This window comes from Cervus canadensis, chromosome 23 (genome assembly GCF_019320065.1).
Source record: "Cervus canadensis isolate Bull #8, Minnesota chromosome 23, ASM1932006v1, whole genome shotgun sequence".
Classification (NCBI taxonomy): domain Eukaryota; kingdom Metazoa; phylum Chordata; class Mammalia; order Artiodactyla; family Cervidae; genus Cervus; species Cervus canadensis.
In genome coordinates, this window is record NC_057408.1 from 29842420 (window position 1) to 29862317 (window position 19898).

Sequence of the window (19898 nt, forward strand, 5' to 3'; positions counted from 1 at the left end):
AAAATCTGTTTCTGCTTTATTGACTATGCCAGAGCCTTTGACGATGTGGATCACAACAAACTGGAAAATTCTTAAAGAGCTGGGAATATGAGACCACCTTACCTGCCTCTTGAGAAATCTGTATACAGGTCAAGAAGCAGCAGTTAGAACCAGACATGGAACAATGGACTGGTTCCAAATTGGGAAAGGAGTGTGTCAAGGCTGTATTTTGTCATCCTGTTTACTTAACTTACATGCAGAGTACATCATGGGAAACGCTGGGCTGGATGAAGCACAAGCTGGTATCAAGATTGCAGGGAGAAATATCAATAAGCTCAAATATGCAGATGACACCACCCTTATGGCAGAAAGTGAAGAGGAACTAAAGAGCCTCTTGATTGAAGTGAAAGAGAAGAATGAAAAATCTGGCTTACATTCAACAAATGAAGATCATGGGATCCAGTCCCATCACTTCATGGCAAATAGATGGGGAAACAATGGAAACAGTGAGAGACTTTATTTTTTGGGGCTCCAAAATCACTGCAGATGGTGACTGCAGCCATGAAGTTAAAAGATGCTTGCTTCTTGGCAGAAAAACTATGACCAACCTAGACAGCATATTAAAAAGCAGACGTTACTTTGCCAACAGAGGTCCATCTAGTCAAAGCTATGGTTTTTCCAGTAGTCATTTATGTATGTGAGAGTTGGAGTATAAAGAAAGCTAAGCACCAAAGAATTGATGCTTTTGAAATGTGGTGTAGGAGAAGACTCCTCAGCGTCCCTTGGACTGCAAGGATATCAAACCAGTCAATCCTAAAGGAAAGCAGTCCTGAGTATTCATTGGAAGGACTGATGCTGAAGCTGAAACACCAGTACTTTGGCCACCTGTTGTGAAGAACTGACTCATTGGAAAAGACCCTGATGCTGGGAGGGATTGAAGGCTGGAGGAGAAGGGGATGACAGAGGACAAGATGGTTGGATGGCATCACCGACTCAATGAACTTGAGTTTAAGCAAGCTCTGGGAGTTGGTGAGGGACGGGGAAGCCTGGCGTGCTGTAGTCCATGGGGTTGCAAAGAGTTGGACACGACTGACAAGTGAACTGAACCTTATTAGTTTGTGTCCCTGTATATAATAATAGAAATTGGCCTAGAGAAACATACAGATTTTCAGCTTAATTTTTAAAAAATGTTTCCGTGTAGTTCCTATGATGTAAATGCCAATATATACTAAATACAGTATTTATAGACCTCTTTAAGCTATTAAGTTTGTATTGTATACGTTTGCAAATGAAGACTATTCTTAACAGAATCTTTATTGCTTAACCAATATTGTTGTTTGGTCACTCAGTCATGTCTGACTCTGTGATCCCATAGACTGCAGCACACCAGGCTCCTCTGTTCTCTACTATCTCAGAGTTTGCTCAAATTCATGTCTATTGAGTCAGTGATGCTGTCTAACCATATATTCCTGTGCTGCCTCCTTCTCCTGCCTTCAGTGTTTCTCAGCAACAAGGTCTTTTCCAACTGAGTGGGCTCTTCACATCAGGTGGCCAAAGTGTTTGAGCTTCAGCTTCAGCAAATCCTTTCAATGGCTTAACCACAAGCTGTGCTTAATATAATGTATCTGTTTCTGTGTAGGCTTCATGCAATTTATCCAGTCAGTTCCTGTTGCTGAAGTTCTTGATACAGAAGGAAGCATTCAGGTACAGTATCTATTTTAATGATTTATGAATTTCATGAATATTTCTTGTTAGAAAAGTTTCAGTCTCTATAAAAAGTACATAGAGTTAGAAATGAAACTCTCTTTTTCTCACTTTTCTTCCCTCAAGTTTTTTTTTTTTTTTTTCCCCCAGAGAAGTAAACAATGCTAACAGTTGGAAATGTTTCCAATGTTTCCAATGTTTCCAGTTCCTTAAACCTTGCCTGGCACATAATAGGAGATCAGGAATCAATTGGCAAACAGAATTTAAATTTTCTGACGTTTATGGTCACATTATATTGCAAAGTATGGAAATATTATGATATATGTAGTCATCAGTGAACATTCTGATTATTTCCAGTTTTCGTTGTTATTCAGAACAAGGCTACAGTGATATTCTTGTCATACATGTTTTACATAATTATGTTTTTTAAGACCCTTTTCCCCACCCCACTCCCCTCCACCATATCATCACTCTCCTTTAAGATAAGAAAAGGCAAGTTGTGCTAAGCCATATATATCTTTGGAATTGTTTTTATATTTTAAAATAGTAAATTAGTATTTATTGCAAAAATTTTACTGTATGTTAATAGTTTACTTTTGTTATTTTTTGAATGTAATTTTTCTTTTTTCCTGTGAAAAAGGTATGTAATTCACACAGAAAAAATTGATATGCCTGAGATGAAAAATAATACAGGGCTTGATAAAGGATATTTACTATAGTATGTTTTGGTGTTTCTCAGTTTAGAGTGTCCCAGTAATTCATTGTGGAGTTTAGACTTTCAGAAAGACTTTACTCTGATTTCTTAACAAAATAAGAGGTTGATTCTATTGTTTGGTTCAAGGTGTAATTGTGCTCAGTTACTTAAAAGTTCAGACACAAAACATCAAACTGCCAGAGTTTGAAGTTTGGCTCTGCGGCTTTCTATCTGTATTTTGAGTAACCTTTGAGTAACAGGTTAGCCTTTCGCTGGTATCTGGCTTTCAGGAGGAACTCATAAGGGTGGTTCACATGCCTAGACTCTTTGTACAAATAATATGGTTTATAGGAAACATCCTGCCTTCCTTCTAGAATTTTGATGGTTACTGGACTAAATAGACTGTAGAGGGTGCCTATATGGCAGACCCCAGGAAATAAGCTCAGTGTATCCCTTCACAGAAGAGAACAAGGAAGATTCACATGTAATTCACAGGCTTTGCCTGTGTGTCTTCTCCATGTTGATCCTGTTGCGTTTACTGCTGCTGTAATACTTTACTAGTGGTATAGCTGTAAGTTGAGTTTGTGACCCCATCTAACAGATCAAATGTGTCAGGGGGCTTGGGGACCTCCTAACATACCCTTTAAGTCTCAGTTTTTATATCTGTAAAATTGGGCTAATAAGAGTACTTAGCTATAGAATTCTTCTGAAGATGACGTGAAATGTATACAGAGCTTTAGACAGGCTCTAACTGAAGTAATTGTTTAATAAAGTTGTCAATTATTATGTTGTTCTGTGCAATTATGATTTTGTAAAATAAAGACAATGACAGTTTTTGTCCTGATTCATAGTTCTGTGTGTGATCTGTGTAAATAATTTTGCCAAGTTGTAGCTTATCTCATCTTCAGCTTTAGTAGGTAGTTAAAAATTGTTTACCAAAATGATTATTTTTTAAAACAGCTGTTTTTCTTTGCTACTCATCTTTGCTTAATTTTGGTATTGTCAAGATTCTAAATTTTGGTATTTATTATTATTTAGTTTGCATTTCCCTGATCACCAAAAACATTGAGTGAAATATATGTATAGGCCATTTATTTCTTCTGTGAAGTGCTTGTTCATATATTTTGCCCATTTTTCTCTTGGATTTTTTTGTCTTTTTCTTATTGGTTTGTAGAAGTCCTTTATATTTTCTAGATATACATTCTTTTTCACTTACAGAATGTTCAAATAGCTTAAAACATAGGATAAATGTATTTTTTAATAGTGTGTTAGTTATATTTTCAGATACTATACTGTGTCTATTTTTCTTTAACATCTAGATGTAAAAGAAAAGGCTAATTGATAATCTGGGGAAAAGAAAGTATACAATTTTCCCCAGTGTTTCCAGACTGTTTGGACACTCTAGTGTATTTATTGTGCCCTTGCAATTCTTTGGTTCAGTCTGTATCTCATGTTTATCTTCTGTCAATTTCCTCTTAATTTGAAAATTCTTAGCATTGCATTATAACTATTTTGAATATTGGAATGTAATTTTATTGAGCTTGTTAATGGTAGCAGTATTTCAGTGGCTATACTTAAAAGGTCATTTTAAAAATTCACATTCACTTTTAGGAAAATGTATGATTCACAGAAAGCCCCTTATGTTTACTTTCAGGAGAAATGTGAAACAAACTGGTACATTAAGTATGAGATATAGCAGTACATTTATTTAATGTTTTCCCCTGTGGTATAGAAGTAGCACACTTTTATTTATTTGTTTATTTCTTAGGCTCAGACTATAAGCATAGTAATATGACTGATGTCTGAGGAATATGCTTCCCCAATTCTGCATTTTATAAAGTTTTATACCAGACACGTGTTTGTCATTATTTGTAATTTTGAAGTGCCTAATTTGTTTAAAGGATTGAATTTGTAAACATGTAAACATCTTTTCAGAACTTTTTTAGAAAATATGCGCCAAGTGAGAACGGGCCAAATGGAATCAGTGCTGAAGTCATGGACACTTACGTTAAAAGCTGTGGTGAGTTTTTCAGCTTACTGCTTTTCATTGATATGTGGGAATAAAGGAAAGCAAGCTATCTTGTTACCATATTCATACACATTTAGAACATGTTAAGATTTTGGCTTAGATTTGTCCATTTTGGCAGCAATAACAAAATACCAGATACTGGGTGACTTACAAATAATAGAAATTTATTTCTCTTAGTTCTGGAGGCTGGAAGTCGGAGATAAGGTGCCAGCTTGGTCAGGTGAGGGCGTGCTTTGGGTTGAAGACCTGTTATTGTATCTGCGCTGCTGGGGACAGCTGGGCAGCTCTGTGGGGTCTTTTATAAGGTGTTGATTCCATACTTTGGGGCTAAGTACCTCCAAGAGGTCCGACCTCCTACCTTAGGCGTTAGAGGCATTTTCATTTTGAGGGGACAATACTTTTCAAGCCACAGCAGTTTTAAATGCCCTGAAGAAGATTAAAAGATAGAAAATGTGATAAAAGAAGTCATTAATGTTTTGACATAATGGTAGGAATGCGGGGAAATTCTGCTTAGCCTTTTATAGATATATCTTTGCAATCACTTAACTGTTTTGTAACTATAAGTTATCTCTTCCTGGAAGCTGTAATTTTTCCCTTGATTTTCCTAGAGTTTGAGTAAGCAATTAAGGGGTGGTGGTGGTTTAGTCACTAAGTCGTGTCCAACTCCTGCAAACCCATGGACTGTAGCCTGCTAGGCTTCTTTGTCCAAGCAATTAAGTAGATTGGGAAAAGTCTGTCAGGAATAATCATGTTTTTGATAAATCTCTAGACCTAAGATTACAGTGCTATGTTAAGAGGTACCTCTCATGGTATTTTAGATCAGTACTTATGGTCACTTACTGGAAATGTAGTGGCAAGCTGAAGAGATTAATTCAAATGTTTCAACCACTTATGCCTATTCTCATGAAGACTATATTTTTTATTTTCTTAAGGGTTTTTTTTTTTTTTTTTTTTTTTAGTGGTTAGATTGTTTAAGGGAGGGTTAATAAAGGAATTGACACTAGAGTTGAGCCCTGAATAGTATATGGTATATATCATGTTATTCCTGCTTTACATAAATATTAATGTTTACATCCATATTTATACTTACTTAAGCAGTCAAAGCTGAGGGTAGCAAGTAGAGGATTTTCTAGACGTACAATAAATATTTATACTTTTGCATCATTTAATGGCTTATAAGTTGCTCTCTTATACATGACTATTTTTTATTTTTCACAGTGCTCCTATGAGGTTGTATTCCAGATTATTTTGTACTGCATGATTTATTCCTAAACTTATATTTGGTACATTGTTGACTGAGAAGTATAAAGAAAATGTAATATTCTTAGGAACTTTTAAAACACTGAAATAAAATGGTGTATATATATTCAAATTCTTCATGGTTTTAATTCTTATTTTAAACTAAGAAACATAGCATTTTATAGGTAACTGTGTTTACCCTTGAAAATGTGTTCAACCATAAAAATGATCACATACAGTGTATTTTGATTTAAAAATTTTTTTAAATTGATTGAGACATCTAGAAGAGAATATTCCCCTTTTCGTACTCTGTATTTCTCTCTCCTCTCCTTCCCTCCCTGCACTACTTCTTTATTTTTTCCCCTATCTCTTCCAGCCATTTTTTTCTCCTTTCATTCTATGTTCTCTAAGATCTGAAAAATTAATATATCTTCTAAAGGCTTGATAGATCACTCACATGGCTGGCAGCTTATACTGTTTTTCAGCCAAGCTTGTTAGTCAGGTCACTTGTACAGGCTTCCCCGTGGCTTGTGTTCCTCAGAGCTGGGTTTAAGAGGCATTCTAAGAGACAGGAAGAGAAACTTTTGGTTTCTGAAGGCCTGGATTGGGAAGCTGGTAGTTTGTCGCTTCTGTCATATTCTCTTGGTCAGATGAGTCACACAACCTGCCTGGATTCAAGGGAAAAAGATAGTTCCTACTTGGAAGGAAAAGCATGTAAAAGAATCTTTAATTAGCCACACCTAGTTTTCATTACTTTATTACTTGATATATTTTGCATGCCATCAGTCAATTACCTTCTGTCTTTTTACTTAACTTTCATTTAGTTACTGTAACTTTTTTATATCATATATATATTTAATAAAGAAATGTTAAGTTCTTTTAATTTTTTTTTAAATTATAAAAGTGTGATAACATATTTATAGGCAACTTGGAAAATACAGAACAAGGTTACATATAGTTCCACTATATATTATAATTATTTTTTAAGTAGATAAATTAATGTTTTAGTTGGTTTCAGTATCAATTCTCAGAAATTAACAGAGTGAATATACACAGACATAGGAGGATATAGTAGACCTGAAAAGCACTGTGAACCACTTCATCATAATTAAGATTCATAAAATTTTCACACAACAGTAGGATACAAATTCTTTTCAAGTTCCCATAGACTATAAACTAGGAGACACTGGAACATATCCAGGGACATAAAGCAAAGTGCAAAAATTTCTTGGTCTAAAGTATTGAAATCATACAAAGGCTGTTTGTTTATCACTGTGGAATTATGTTAGAAATCAGTATCAAAAGGTATTTGAAAATAACCCACATATTTTCAAGTGCAGTGTGACAATTACCAAGAGAGATCTTTGAGTCATTGAAAGCCTCAATAAAGTTAGCTTGAAAAAAACAGGATGATTGCAGAGAAGAAAACATTTAAATAAGAAATTAGTATCAAAATGAGAAATTCATGTTAAAGATGCTTTTTAAAAAATCCCATGTATTTGGAAATTAACTGTCCACTTTTTAATGATGGGTGTACCTAAGAAGCTATAATAAGGAAAAACAGGAAATATTTGTACTAGAATGAAAATGAAGAGAATTTACCAGAATTTGTTGCACGTGACTGAAGCTGCTCAATGCAATTAAATACAATGTGGAATCTTGAATAAGATATGAAAGCAAATAATACTAGCATAAAATTTTGTGAAATTTGAACAAAATCTGTACTTTAGTTAATAATACTGTATCACTTGTTAACCTCCTTTTTTTTTTTTTTACAACATAGTATTTCTTTATATTCTCAAAATTGGATTAGAAGTTTCAAGCCTCTTTCAAAATTTTTCTTTATCACTAAAATAATAAATTTTCTAGATTTTTAGCAGTAATACTAGATGCCAGAATACATGGAACTATTATCAGTTTTGAGTAAATATGAATTAGAAATCTAGCATTCTATTTATACTAAGTCAAACTAATGGATCAAATAAACCCAAGGAGGAACACACTCAAACACATAGTAATCAAAATGATGAAAATTAAAGACAAAGACAAAACATTAAAAGCAACAAGGGAAAAGCAACCAGTAACATACAGGGGAACTCCCATAAGGTTATCAACTGATTTCTCAACAGAAACTCAACAAGCCAGAAGGGAATGGCATGATATGTTTAAAGTGATGAAAGGGAAGAACCTATAACCAAGAATATTCTACCCAGTTGTTCAGATTTGGTGGAGAAATCAAAAGCTTTCCAGACAAGCAAAAGTTCAAAGAACTCAGCACCACCAAACCAGCTTTACAATAAATACTAAAGGAAATTCTCTATTTGGTCAACAGAAAATAATAGAATTCTACATCTCTAAAACTACCATTTAATAAAAAAAAAAAAAAAAAAAAACTTGTAATCACTTTTTAAAATCCAGATGCATGACAGAATTGTCTTGAAAATTTTTGAAAAAAGCAAATGCTCAGGTATTGCTGTTCCCCAAAGCTCCAGGTGTGTTTCTGATGAGCAGCCATGTTTAAAAACAACTGGACTGTATGATGATCTTTTACTTTTATTAATTTGTTTCACTTTTTCTATTTCATATTTATTGCTCCCTTTTCATTTAGTTTATGTTTTCCAATTTCTCTGTCTTTTTTTGTTTTTTCTCAAGCCTTTATGAAGTGTAGCAGAAAATCTTTTGCATACCTATACACATAGTATTGTGTATGCTGTGTGCCTAGTCGCTCAGTTGTGTCCAACTCTTTGCAACCCCATGGACTGTAGCTCACCAGGCTCCTCTGTCCATGGGGATTCTCCAGGCAAGAATACTGAAGTGAATTGTCATGCCCTCCTCTAGGGCATCTTCCCAACCCAGGGATCAAAACAAGATCTCCCAAATTGCAGGCAGATTCTTTACCATCTGAGCCACCAGGGAAGCCCTAGTATGTATAATATAATATATATATTTTAGAAAATATCTGAATTGTTGCCCAGCTAAGAAATTTCTACTTGAAATATACATATAATCCATAAATATTGACTAAAATTTGAAAACCCTGCTCACTTAATGAGAGTATTGGAACAATATTTTATATGTGCTAAATGTCATAGTATTGTGCCTTTTATATAATGTTTCCTTTTTCTCCCAAGAGCTAATGAGAATGTGACTTTTCTAATGTTTAAAAAAAAAAAGCTATTTAAATTGTACTTGTACAGTTAATGCCAAATTAGATCTTCTTTCTAATAAGAGCATTACACATTTATTCATATCCTGATAACTGATTTGATAACAGACCTTCTCTTTATCTTACTTTGAATACTCTTCTGCTTTCTATATATATATTGCTACATTACAAAATAATTTTTTTGTGTTTCAATGAGTTTGGTAGCATTTCAGGTAATGTTAGAGGTTGAAAGCCAATATTTAAAGAGGAGTCAATGCAGCATTGTACTAGGATCTGATTGTTGGGCGTTATCATATGGATACATGTATAACTTTCATTTTAAAAAGTAATATTTTAGGTTTTTGGTAGAGGTTAAGAAGAATAATAGGATTAGTTATGGTGACATTTTATTCCAGATTAGGCAGGTGTCCAGTCTGTATCTTGAAAGTAAATGTGGGAACACTGATTATTCTCACACTCATATCTTTATTAAGGAAAGGAAAATGGTATTGTTTATTTGTCTATATTTCTCTGTATTTTACTTTAAAGCAAAGTTGTTTTACAAAATCAGATTCAAGATGTTTATTTCGCGTGGAGTCAAAATACTAATGAAAAGCATGCTTTTGACAAGGTTGTCTGGAACAGGTGTAGTGTTCCCATTATACTTAAAGAATATTTTCAGTTTTCCTAAAACTCTTCTGTTCTTCTCTGTGCCATCTCAAATCATTCTGAATATTGTTTATGTCCTCAGTTTCTGAGGTTTATCCTAATCTTGCATCACATATCTTTTTCAGGATGTAATCAAAAGATTGCATCTTAAGTGTTGATATTTAAATTACTGAAACACCCCAAATACTCACTTTCACCATTAATACATATGAAAGAGAGAGAGATCATATGCTGTCTCACTTGATATAAAAAGAAATTTCCTGAAGTGAAATTTCAAGAAATATTTATTACCATAACTCACTGAGGCAGAGTAAAAGGCTCTTTCTCATACAGTTTTTATTACTACTGGAAAACAATCCAGTAATAACAAGGAAATATTACTGAAAAAGCAAATTTGATGACAAAGAATAGTTTATAAAAACATCTTACTTTATCAGTAGTAACTAAGCAGTGTCCGACTCTTGCAACTGCAATTGGAATGTGGCCCGCCAGGCTCCTCTGTCCTTGGGATTCTCCAGGCAAGCATACTGGAATGGGTTGCCATTTCCTTCTCCAGGGAATCTTCCCGACCCAGGACTCAAACCCGGGTCTCCTGCATTGCAGGCAAATTCTTTACCAATTGACCTACAAGGAAAGCCCTACTTTATCAGTAGAGACAAGCATAATTCATGCATGTTTAGTTATATGAAAATTTTAGGTGAAAAATATTACTGCTGTACATGTGAATCATTTTCATAGAGATAGCTAAACAACTTGAAACAAAGTAAATAATGATAAAAAGTAAACTAATTCTAATTTATAATTGATAAGAAAGTAGCTAGTATCACATGACAACTTAGACACACTCATAACAGTGTTCTTTTTTTTTTTTTTTCATTTATTTTTGTTAGTTGGAGGCTAATTACTTTACAGTATTGTAGTGGGTTTTGTCATACATTGACATGAATCAGCCATGGATTTACATGTATTCCCCATCCCGATCCCCCCTCCTACTTCCCTCTCTACCCAATCCCTCTGGGTCATTCCAGTGCACCAGGCCCGAGCACTTGTCTCATGCATCCAACCTGGGCTGGTGATCTGTTTCACCTTAGATAATATATATGTTTCAGTGCTGTTCTCTCAAAACATCCCACCCTCGCCTTCTCCCACAGAGTCCAAAAGTCTGTTCTGTACATCTGTGTCTCTTTTTCTGTTTTGCATATAGGGTTATCATTACCATCTTTCTAAATTCCATATATATGTGTTAGTATGCTGTAATGTTCTTTATCTTTCTGGCTTACTTCACTCTGTATAACAGGCTCCAGTTTCATCCATCTCATTAGGACTGATTCAAATGGATTCTTTTTAATGGCTGAGTAATATTCCATGGTGTATTTGATGCAGGAGTTTCAGCTGTCTTCATATGCATATATCAGTAGGAGTTTTGTATTTTGTATCCTTGACAAGTGGAGGCCAGATTTCTAAGGGAATCCCTTATTATTGAACACAGTATGCTAATAAGTTCTAATATGTTCTCAGTTCTCTTTACCAATACCAGGTGTAATGTCCTTCAGTAACTCACTAATTTTTAAGTGGAGAGCTTTCAGTCATTTGTGAAACTGCATATGTTGCCACAGTTTTAGAGCAGGGCTACCACGAGTATCGTCCAGCAGCATTGGCTTCACCTGGGCACTTGTTTGTAAGACAGACTCGCAGGTCTTTCCCCTACTGATGTTGGATCAGCATCTGCATACAGGGTTCCCAGGGGACTCTTAGGTGCATTAGAACACTAGAGAGGACTTTGATAAGTGTAACAGTCACTCTCTGGCCACTGCCCCCAGGAGATTCTGATGCAGTAGAAATGAAGTAGGGCTTAAAAGTTTGCATTTTTAACAAGCTTCTAGATTGTAGTGAAACTGCCAATCTGTGTATCACATGTTGAATAGCAATGCCTTAGATCAAATATTGGTCCATTTTTCCCTAAAACCATTCAGATAGTAAATATACTTATGCTTTTTAGGCCTGGTGGTCTCTATTGCAGCCGTTCAGCCAGGCCATTGTAGTGCTCAAGATATATTGAAATAAATGGGTATGTCTCTGTTCCAATAAATTTTCTTTATAAAATGTAAAAACAGAAGGAGACCAGTTTGGGCCGGCAAGCTGTATTTCGTCATCCGTTATGTAAATGACCCTCAAGTCTCCCAGTAGCTACTAATAGTTTCTTTTAGCAGCAGTTAACATGATCTGACTATAGTGGTTTACACACATAAAAGTTACTTTCTTCTTTGTAAGAAGCCCAGATATAAGCTGTTGTGGTTGGAATTTTAGCTCTTTAAGGATGTTACGGTCAACCAAGTTCTCCTGGTTAGTTCCCTCTTTAAAAATGCTGACCGTTAAGACTCTGTTTGCCTACATCTCAGTAGACAGGCCTAACTTCAAGTGAGCCTGGGAAATGTCTTTAGTGTAGGCACATTCTTGCCCCCACAATCTTGGTTTAGTTTTGTTTTAAGGAAGAAATACAGGATATTGTGTTGTTGGCAAACCAGTAGTCCTTGTCACACTACAGACTATATTTTGAGATAACTGATTTGTTTAGTCAACTGTAACTGATTTGTAGCTGATTGTTAAAATGCAGCAGTGGGCTCAGAATTGGAAAAGGTGAGTTTTCATCCAGTCCCAAAGAGGGGCAGTGCCAAAGGATGTTCAAACTACTGCACAGATGCGCTCATTTCACATGCTAGCAAGGTAATGCTCAAAACCCTTCAAGCTAGGCTTCAATAGTATGTGAACCAAGAACTTCCAGATGTACAGGCTGGATTTAGAATAGTCAGAGGAGCAAGAGATCAATTTGCCCACAGCCACTGGATCATAGAAAAAGCAAGAGAATTCCAGAAAAACATCTACTTCATTGACTATGCTAAAGCCTTTGACTGTGGATCACAACAAACTGGAAAATTCATAAAGAGATTGGAATACCAGACCACCTTACCTGCCTCCTGACAAACTTGTGTGCCGGTCAAGAAGCACCAGTTAGAACCAGACGTGAAACAACAGACTAGTTCCAAACTGGGACATCAAGGCTGTATATTGTCAACCTGCTTATTTAATTTATGCAGAGTATATCATGCGGAATGCTAGGCTGGATGAAGCTCAAGCTGGAATTAAGATTGCTGAGAGAAATATCAGGCAGATGACACCACCCTTATGGCAGAAAGCGAATTAAAAGGAATAACTAAGAGTTTGATGAACGTGAAAGAGGAGAGTGGAAAAAGCTGTCTTAAAACTCAACATTCGGAAAACTAAGATCATGACGTCCAGTCTCAACACTTCATGGTAGATAGGGAAACAGCGGAAACAGTGACAGACTTTATTTTCTTGGGCTTCAGAATCACTGTGGACGGTGACTGCAGCCATGAAATTTAAAAGATCCTTGTTCTGTGGAAGAAAAGCTGTGACAAACCTAGACAGCGTATTATAAAGCAGAGACATTACTTTGCCAACTAAGGTCCATATAGTCAAAGCTATGATTTTTCCAGTGGTCATGTGTGGATGTGAGAGTTGGACCATAGAGAAGGCTGAGTGCCATAGAATTGATGCTTTCGAAATGTGGTGCTGGAGAAGACTCTTCAGAGTCCCTTGAACTGCAGGGAGATCAAACAGTCATTCCTAAAGGAAATCAACCCTGAATGTTCATTGGAAGGACTGATGTTGAAGCTGCAACTCCAATACTTTGTCCACCTGATGTGAAGTGCTGCCTCATTAGAAAACACCCTGTTGCTGGGAAAGACTGAAGGCAGGAGGAGACGGGGATGACAGAGGATGAGATGGTTGGATGGCATCACTGGCTCAATGGATATGAGTTTGAGCAAACTCTGGGAGATGGTGAAGGACAGGCAAGCCTGGTGTGTTGCGGTCCATGGGGTCACAAAGAGTTGAGCGTGACTGAGCAACTGAACAACCAGAAGACGTGGAAATTATTAGACTAGTAATATGATTAGAAGCTTTTGGAATGATAATATCTTTCATTCATTCACTACATATGAATATATTTTGAAATAGATATACTTTTATATCTAGTATTAGGATATGGTGAGTTATTCTAAAAAAATGTACTTGAAATTAAGCATCTTGTTGGGTGTTGCACCATCAGAGTAGCCACTTGTACTCTTTAGTGGGAGTGTACATTGACACAGCCACTGTGGAGAACAGTATGGAGATTCCTTAAAAACCTAGGAATAAAGCTACCATATGATCCAGCAATCCCACTACTGGGCATATGCCCTGAGAAAACCATAATTGGAGAAGTCACCCTGTACCCCAGTGTTGATTGCAGCACTATTTACAGTAGCTAGGACATGGAAGCAACCCACATGTCTGTAGACGGATGAATAAAGAAGCTGCAGTACGTATATGCAATGGAATATTACTCAGCCATAAAAAGGAACACATTTGAGTCAATTCTAATGAGGTGTATGAACCTAGAGACTATTATACAGAGTGAAGTAAATCAGAAAAATATCATATTAATGTATATATTTATGGAGTCTAGAAAGATGATACAGATGAACCTATCTGCAGGTCAGCAGTGGAGACGCAGACACAGAGAACAGACCTGTGGACCCAGGGGGCGAGGAGTGGGTGTGGAGAAGAGAGAGTAGCATGGAAACATGTATGTTCCCGTAAAATGCATAACAGGTAGCCAGTGGGGATTTGCTTATGACTTAGATCAGACAGATGCCGTGTGACAACCTAGAGAGGTGGGTGGGGTGAGAGGTGGGAAGGAGGTCCTATGGCTGATTCATGTTGATGTATGGCAGAGACCTACACAGTATTGTAAAGCAATCATTCTTCAATTAAAAATAAATAATAATAAAAAAAACACTTTGGGAAGGAGGAATTACACAAAGTACAGTGCAAAAGTGGTGTGAACAGTGGAGTCTGACTTAGGTTTAAACCCCAGTCCAGTGACTTGGACAGTCCTGTTAGTATCTGCAACTGGAGGTTTTTTCCGTTTGATGGATGTTTATAATACTTAATTTACATCATTAAAAGGGTTAGCCATAATGAATGTAATGTGTCTACTTAAGAGCCTAGCCTTCAATAAATTATAACTTTATAATTAGGTTGGTGCAAAAGTAATTGTGGTTTTACATTGTTGACCTTTGCCATTTGATATTGAATTAAATTCTTAAATAAATGTGGTTATTTTATACATCCTTTTAATGTGAATTTCTCACTTCATGTGTTTTTGCTAATAACTTATTGCTGTGGATTTTATATTTATTTTAGACTATAGAAATGATGTTAGACAAAAAGCAAATTCAAGTGATTGTTTTATTTGAGTTCAAAATGGGTCATAAAGCAGAGGAGACAGCTCACAATATCAACAATGCATTTGGCTCAGGAATTGCTATCAAATGTACAATGTAGTGGTTGTCATGAAGTTTTGCAAAGGAGATGAGCAAAGCTTTGCCTTGAAGATGAGTGAAGATGAGCATAGTGGCTGGCTGGCCATCGGAAGTTAACAATGACCAATTGAGAGCACTCGTCGAAGCTGATCCTCTTACATCTACATGAGAAGTTGCCCAAGAACTCAGCGTCAACCATTCTATGGTCATTTGGCATTTGACACAAATTGGAAAGGTGTAAAAGTTCAATAAGTGGGTGCCTCATGAGCTGACCACAAATCAGATAAATCATTGTTTTGAAGTGTCATCTTATGCTGCACGACAACAACGAACCATTTCTCAATCAGATTGTGACATGCGATGAAAAGTGGATTTTATGCAACAGCCAGTAACAACCAGCCCAGTGGTTGGACCGAGAAGTTCCAAAGCACTTTGCAAAGCCAAAAGGTGCACCAAAAAAAAGGTCATGGTCACTGTTTAGTGGTCTGCTGCCCATCTGACCCACTACAGTTTTCTGAGTCCTGGTGAAACCATTACATTTGAGAAGTATGCTCAGCAAATTGATGAGATACACCAAAAACTGTAATGCCTGCAACCATCATTGGTCGATAGCATGGGCCCAGTTCTCATGAAAACGCCCAACTGCACATCTCAGAACCCAGTGCTTCAAAAGTTGAACAAATTGGGCTATGAAGTTTTGCCTCATCCGCCATATTCACCTGACCTCTCTCCAACTGACTACCACTTCTTCAAGCATCTTGACAACTCTGCAAGGAAAACATCTCTGCAATCAGCAGGATGCAGATAATGCTTTCCAAGAGTTCATCAAATCCCAAAGCACAGATTTTTGTACTCTGGGAATAAACCAACTTACTTCTCGTTGCTAAAAACATGTTGATTATAACAGTTCTATTTTGATGAATAAAGATGTGTTTGAGCCTAGGTATAATGATTTAAAATTAAGGGTCCAAAACTGCTATTACTTTTGTACCAACCTAATAATTGAAGATTGATCTAATGGTAATGTCATTGCTTAAGTCATTTTTGGACTTCTGGTATGGCCTTCAGAACGTGTATCAAATGAACATTAATAATATTAACTGAATTTAGACAGGATTAATGCTGTTATTAACAAGTGGTCTGATTTTTATTTTCCATAGTGACTGAAATAAATATGTTTGTAAATACTGGCATAGTCATACGTGTATTTGCAAATTGTATTTATTGTTAGGTTATTAATGAGAGAAACAGAGCAGAAAAAATTCAGCTTCAAACAGATGTTATTTGCTTAAGTTTTTTGAGCATTTTCAACATGTGCCATGTTTCCAGATTTTATAAGAGAAAGAAAAAAATGAGACAATGACTGGTCCTGCTTATGTAATTTTTCTAAATTTAGAGGATTATGCTATGAACTTCATACATGTTTTTACAACTCAAGTGAATTCATTCGTTTTTGTGTCTGCTAGCACTTCAAGATTATTTCTCTAAAATTTGTTTTAATTTTACTTTTACTTTTGTCATTGTGTAGATAAGATGGTTATGGTATCATTAACTTCATTATGTAGTTTTCCACGACCCTTTTTTCACTGTCATTCTTGACATATATCCAGTTAGAAATGAGAAATGATAGACACATGTTATAATTAAGGTTTCTAAAATCTCACTTAACTTTGGTTAAAGTGACTTTTTAACAATTTGAAGGAATTATTCACGATATTTTTTCTGATGCAAATAACAATTTGAGTTTCAAGTGATAACTGCCTCAGAATCAAAGATTACACATTTTATTTGAAAATTTAGGTAAGAAATTGAAAAGAGTAGTAATCAGTTTAAAGTTAAATTAACTCAAACTGCTTTTGTATTCAGTTGTATGTATAACCTGGTTTGCATGTGTTTTTCACAATTCTTTTGCTTTTTGTTTTTGAACTGTTATTGCAGCTGGATATTGCGTGATTACATATATTCTTGGAGTAGGAGACAGGCACCTGGATAATCTTTTGCTGACAAAAACAGGTAATAATGACTATTAGAAGATATACATTTTATATGCCAATGATTTTTGCTGTGAAATCTACTTCATAATAAAATAAGTTGCCTAAATGAATATAAATTGTAGTCTTAGAAGTCCCTTTATATGGTACTGTTAAGAACATATAAAGGAATCGCCTATACTTTTTAAGAATTGCTATAGTAGAAATCCTGCAGATGATCAGATAGCCTTTACTTCTTGAAGTGCCTCCTCTAGTAGAAAGCCCATATTGTCTGCAAGTAGTCCAGTTTATTACTGTGCAGCTCTAGTTTTAGAGTGTTTAAATATTCTTTCTCTTATCAAACAACACCGATAAGTCACAATATCAGTCAACACTAAGTCAACACTGAAGTCACATTAACCTCCGTCTTTTTTTTTTTTATTTTATTTTTTTCATTTATTTTTATTAGTTGGAGGCTAATTATTTTACAATATTGTAGTGGTTTTTACCATACATTTAACCTCCATCTTTAATTCTTTACCTTTTCCCCTTGGAGGTATTTGGAATAACTGTTCTCATCCTCCTTCTTCCTAATAGCTCCTTGGCCCAGTGCTTTAAACACCTTCTCTGTGCAAACAACTTCCAAACTTACTCTATTTCAGTCCATTTCACTAGCTATTTACTTGAAATCCTAAATATACAGCTAGTTGTAAAAGTTTTCTTCTTCCAGTACCTGCCTAATAATCTGTCCCTTGCTTGATTTTCCCATCTTAATAAATAGGAACATCCTCTACTCAGTTGTTTAAGCCCCAGAGTTGGAAGTTATTTTTAATTCCATTATTGACTTCATTTCACATATTAAACATATTATCAGATTGTATCTACTGCTCACTAAAATGGGTAATGAAGTTAACCCCTCTCTTCATTTCCACTGCTTCAACCTCATTTGCAACCACCAGTATCTTTTGCCCAAACTGATTAAAATACGAACTCTTTAATGTAGCCATTGTGGCTTGCCCAACCAGTTTGAATGTCTGAATGTGAAATCACTCCTGTGTTGAGCCAGTGCTCTTGTTTCATTCTTACTGGGAAGCTCTTCTGTCAGATCTTTGCAAGACTTTGGTTACTAAGCTTAAGTTTGAATGGCATCTTTTTAGAATAGCCTTTTCTAACTCTTCAGTCTGAAATAATGTATACCTGCCACCCCACCCTTCTCCATTGCTCTCTACTTACTCTGTTTTGTTTTCTTTGCAGCACTTATCACTAGCTTAAGTTATCTTTTTTTTTCAAATATAATTCAACAAGTATTTATTAAGCACCTACTATATTTTAGGTGTTGTTCTAGATGCTGGGGATACCAAACAAGAGAGACAGAAGTCCTAACTGTCATGGAGCTTGTTGACTTCTTAACATTATCCTCTCCCATTCAGGATGTAAGTTCCCTGAGAACAAGGACCTTGTCCATTCGGTGTGCCTCCAGAGCCTTGAACAACATTCAGCTAAAATCTTTGATAAATTGTTGAATTAATGAATAAATATTTCTTTTCTTCTATAGAGCTTTTTCTTCCCTATGCCATACGATACAAGTTTTTTCAGCCCTTCATAGAAAATAGATTTTAAAGTACCCTTAAAATAGTCTCTCAAGTAATGATATTATCTATTAGTATTTCTCCAAATTTTCATGCCAAGAATTTAACATCCAGTGTAGCCTCACTAATTGCTAGTGTAATAACTGTGTTATTCATGTAATCTGAAATTTTATATATTCAACATTAAATCTTTAGTGTGAAAAATTATCTGGTAAAATTTGCATGTGGAACTATGTCTGTATCAATGCCATCAGATCAGTTCGGTTCAGTCACTCAGTTGTGTCGGAATCTTTGCGACCCCATGAATCTCAGCACGCCAGGCCTCCCTGTCCATCACCAACTCCCGGAGTTTACTCAAACTCATGTCCATCGAGTTGGTGATGCCATTCAGCCATCTCATCCTCTGTCATCCCCTTCTCCTCCTGCCCCCAATCCCTCCCAACATCAGGGTCTTTTCCAATGAGTCAACTCTCTGCATGAGGTGGCCAAAGAACTGGAGTTTCAGCTTTAGCATCAGTCCTTCCAATGAACACCCTGGACTGATCTCCTTTAGGATGAACTGGTTGGATCTCCTTGCAGTCCAAGGGACTCTCAAGAGTCTTCTCCAACACCACAGTTCAAAAGCATCAACTTTTTGGCGCTCAGCTTTCTTCACAGTCCAACTCTCACATCCATACATGACCACTGGAAAAACCATAGCCTTGACTAGACAGACCTTTGTTGACAAAGTAATGTCTCTGCTTTTTAATATGCTGTCTAGGTTGGTCATAACTTTCCTTCCAAGGAGTAAGCATCTTTCAATTTCATGGCTGTAATCACCATCTGCAGTGATTTTGGAGCCCAAAAAAATAAAGTCAGCCACTGTTTCCACTGTTTTCCCTGTCTATTTCCCATGAAGTGATGGGACCAGATGCCATGATCTTAGTTTTCTGAATGATAAGCTTTAAGCCAACTTTTTCACTCTCCTCTTTCACTTTCATCAAGAGGCTTTTTAGTTCCTCTTCACTTCTTGCCATAAGGGTGGTGTCATCTGCATATCTGAGGTTAATTGATATCTCTTCTGGCAATCTTGATTCCAGCTTGTGCTTCTTCCAGCCCAGCGTTTCTCATGATGTACTCTGCATATAAGTTAAATAAGCAGGGTGACAGTATACAGCGTTGATGTACTCCTTTTCCTATTTGGAACCAGTCTGTTGTTCCATGTCCAGTTCTAACTGTTGCTTCCTGACCTGCATATAGGTTTCTCAAGAGACGGGTCAGGTGGTCTGGTATTCCCTCTCTTTCAGAATTTTCCACAGTTTATTGTGATCCATACAGTCAAAGGCTTTGGCATAGTCAGTAAAGCAGAAATAGATGTTTTTCTGGAACTCTCTTGCTTTTTCTATGATCCAGCGGATATTGGCAATTTGATATCTGGTTCCTCTGCCTTTTCTAGAACCAGCTTGAACATCTGGAAGTTCTCGGTTCACGTATTGCTGAAGCCTGACTTGGAG

The 19898-nt window shown here is 36.1% G+C and overlaps 1 protein-coding gene across 1 annotated transcript in view; it reads left to right on the forward strand.

The window, feature by feature from the left end:
* The window catches only part of PIK3C3 (phosphatidylinositol 3-kinase catalytic subunit type 3), a 164489-nt gene that overhangs the window by 110715 nt on the left and 33876 nt on the right, over positions 1 to 19898 (forward strand). Inside the window, exons 19-21 of the mRNA XM_043443924.1 lie at positions 1619 to 1683; positions 4313 to 4397; positions 16785 to 16859. Of these exons, the coding sequence (XP_043299859.1) occupies positions 1619 to 1683; positions 4313 to 4397; positions 16785 to 16859 (225 nt within the window). The remainder of the gene's footprint in view (positions 1 to 1618; positions 1684 to 4312; positions 4398 to 16784; positions 16860 to 19898) is intronic.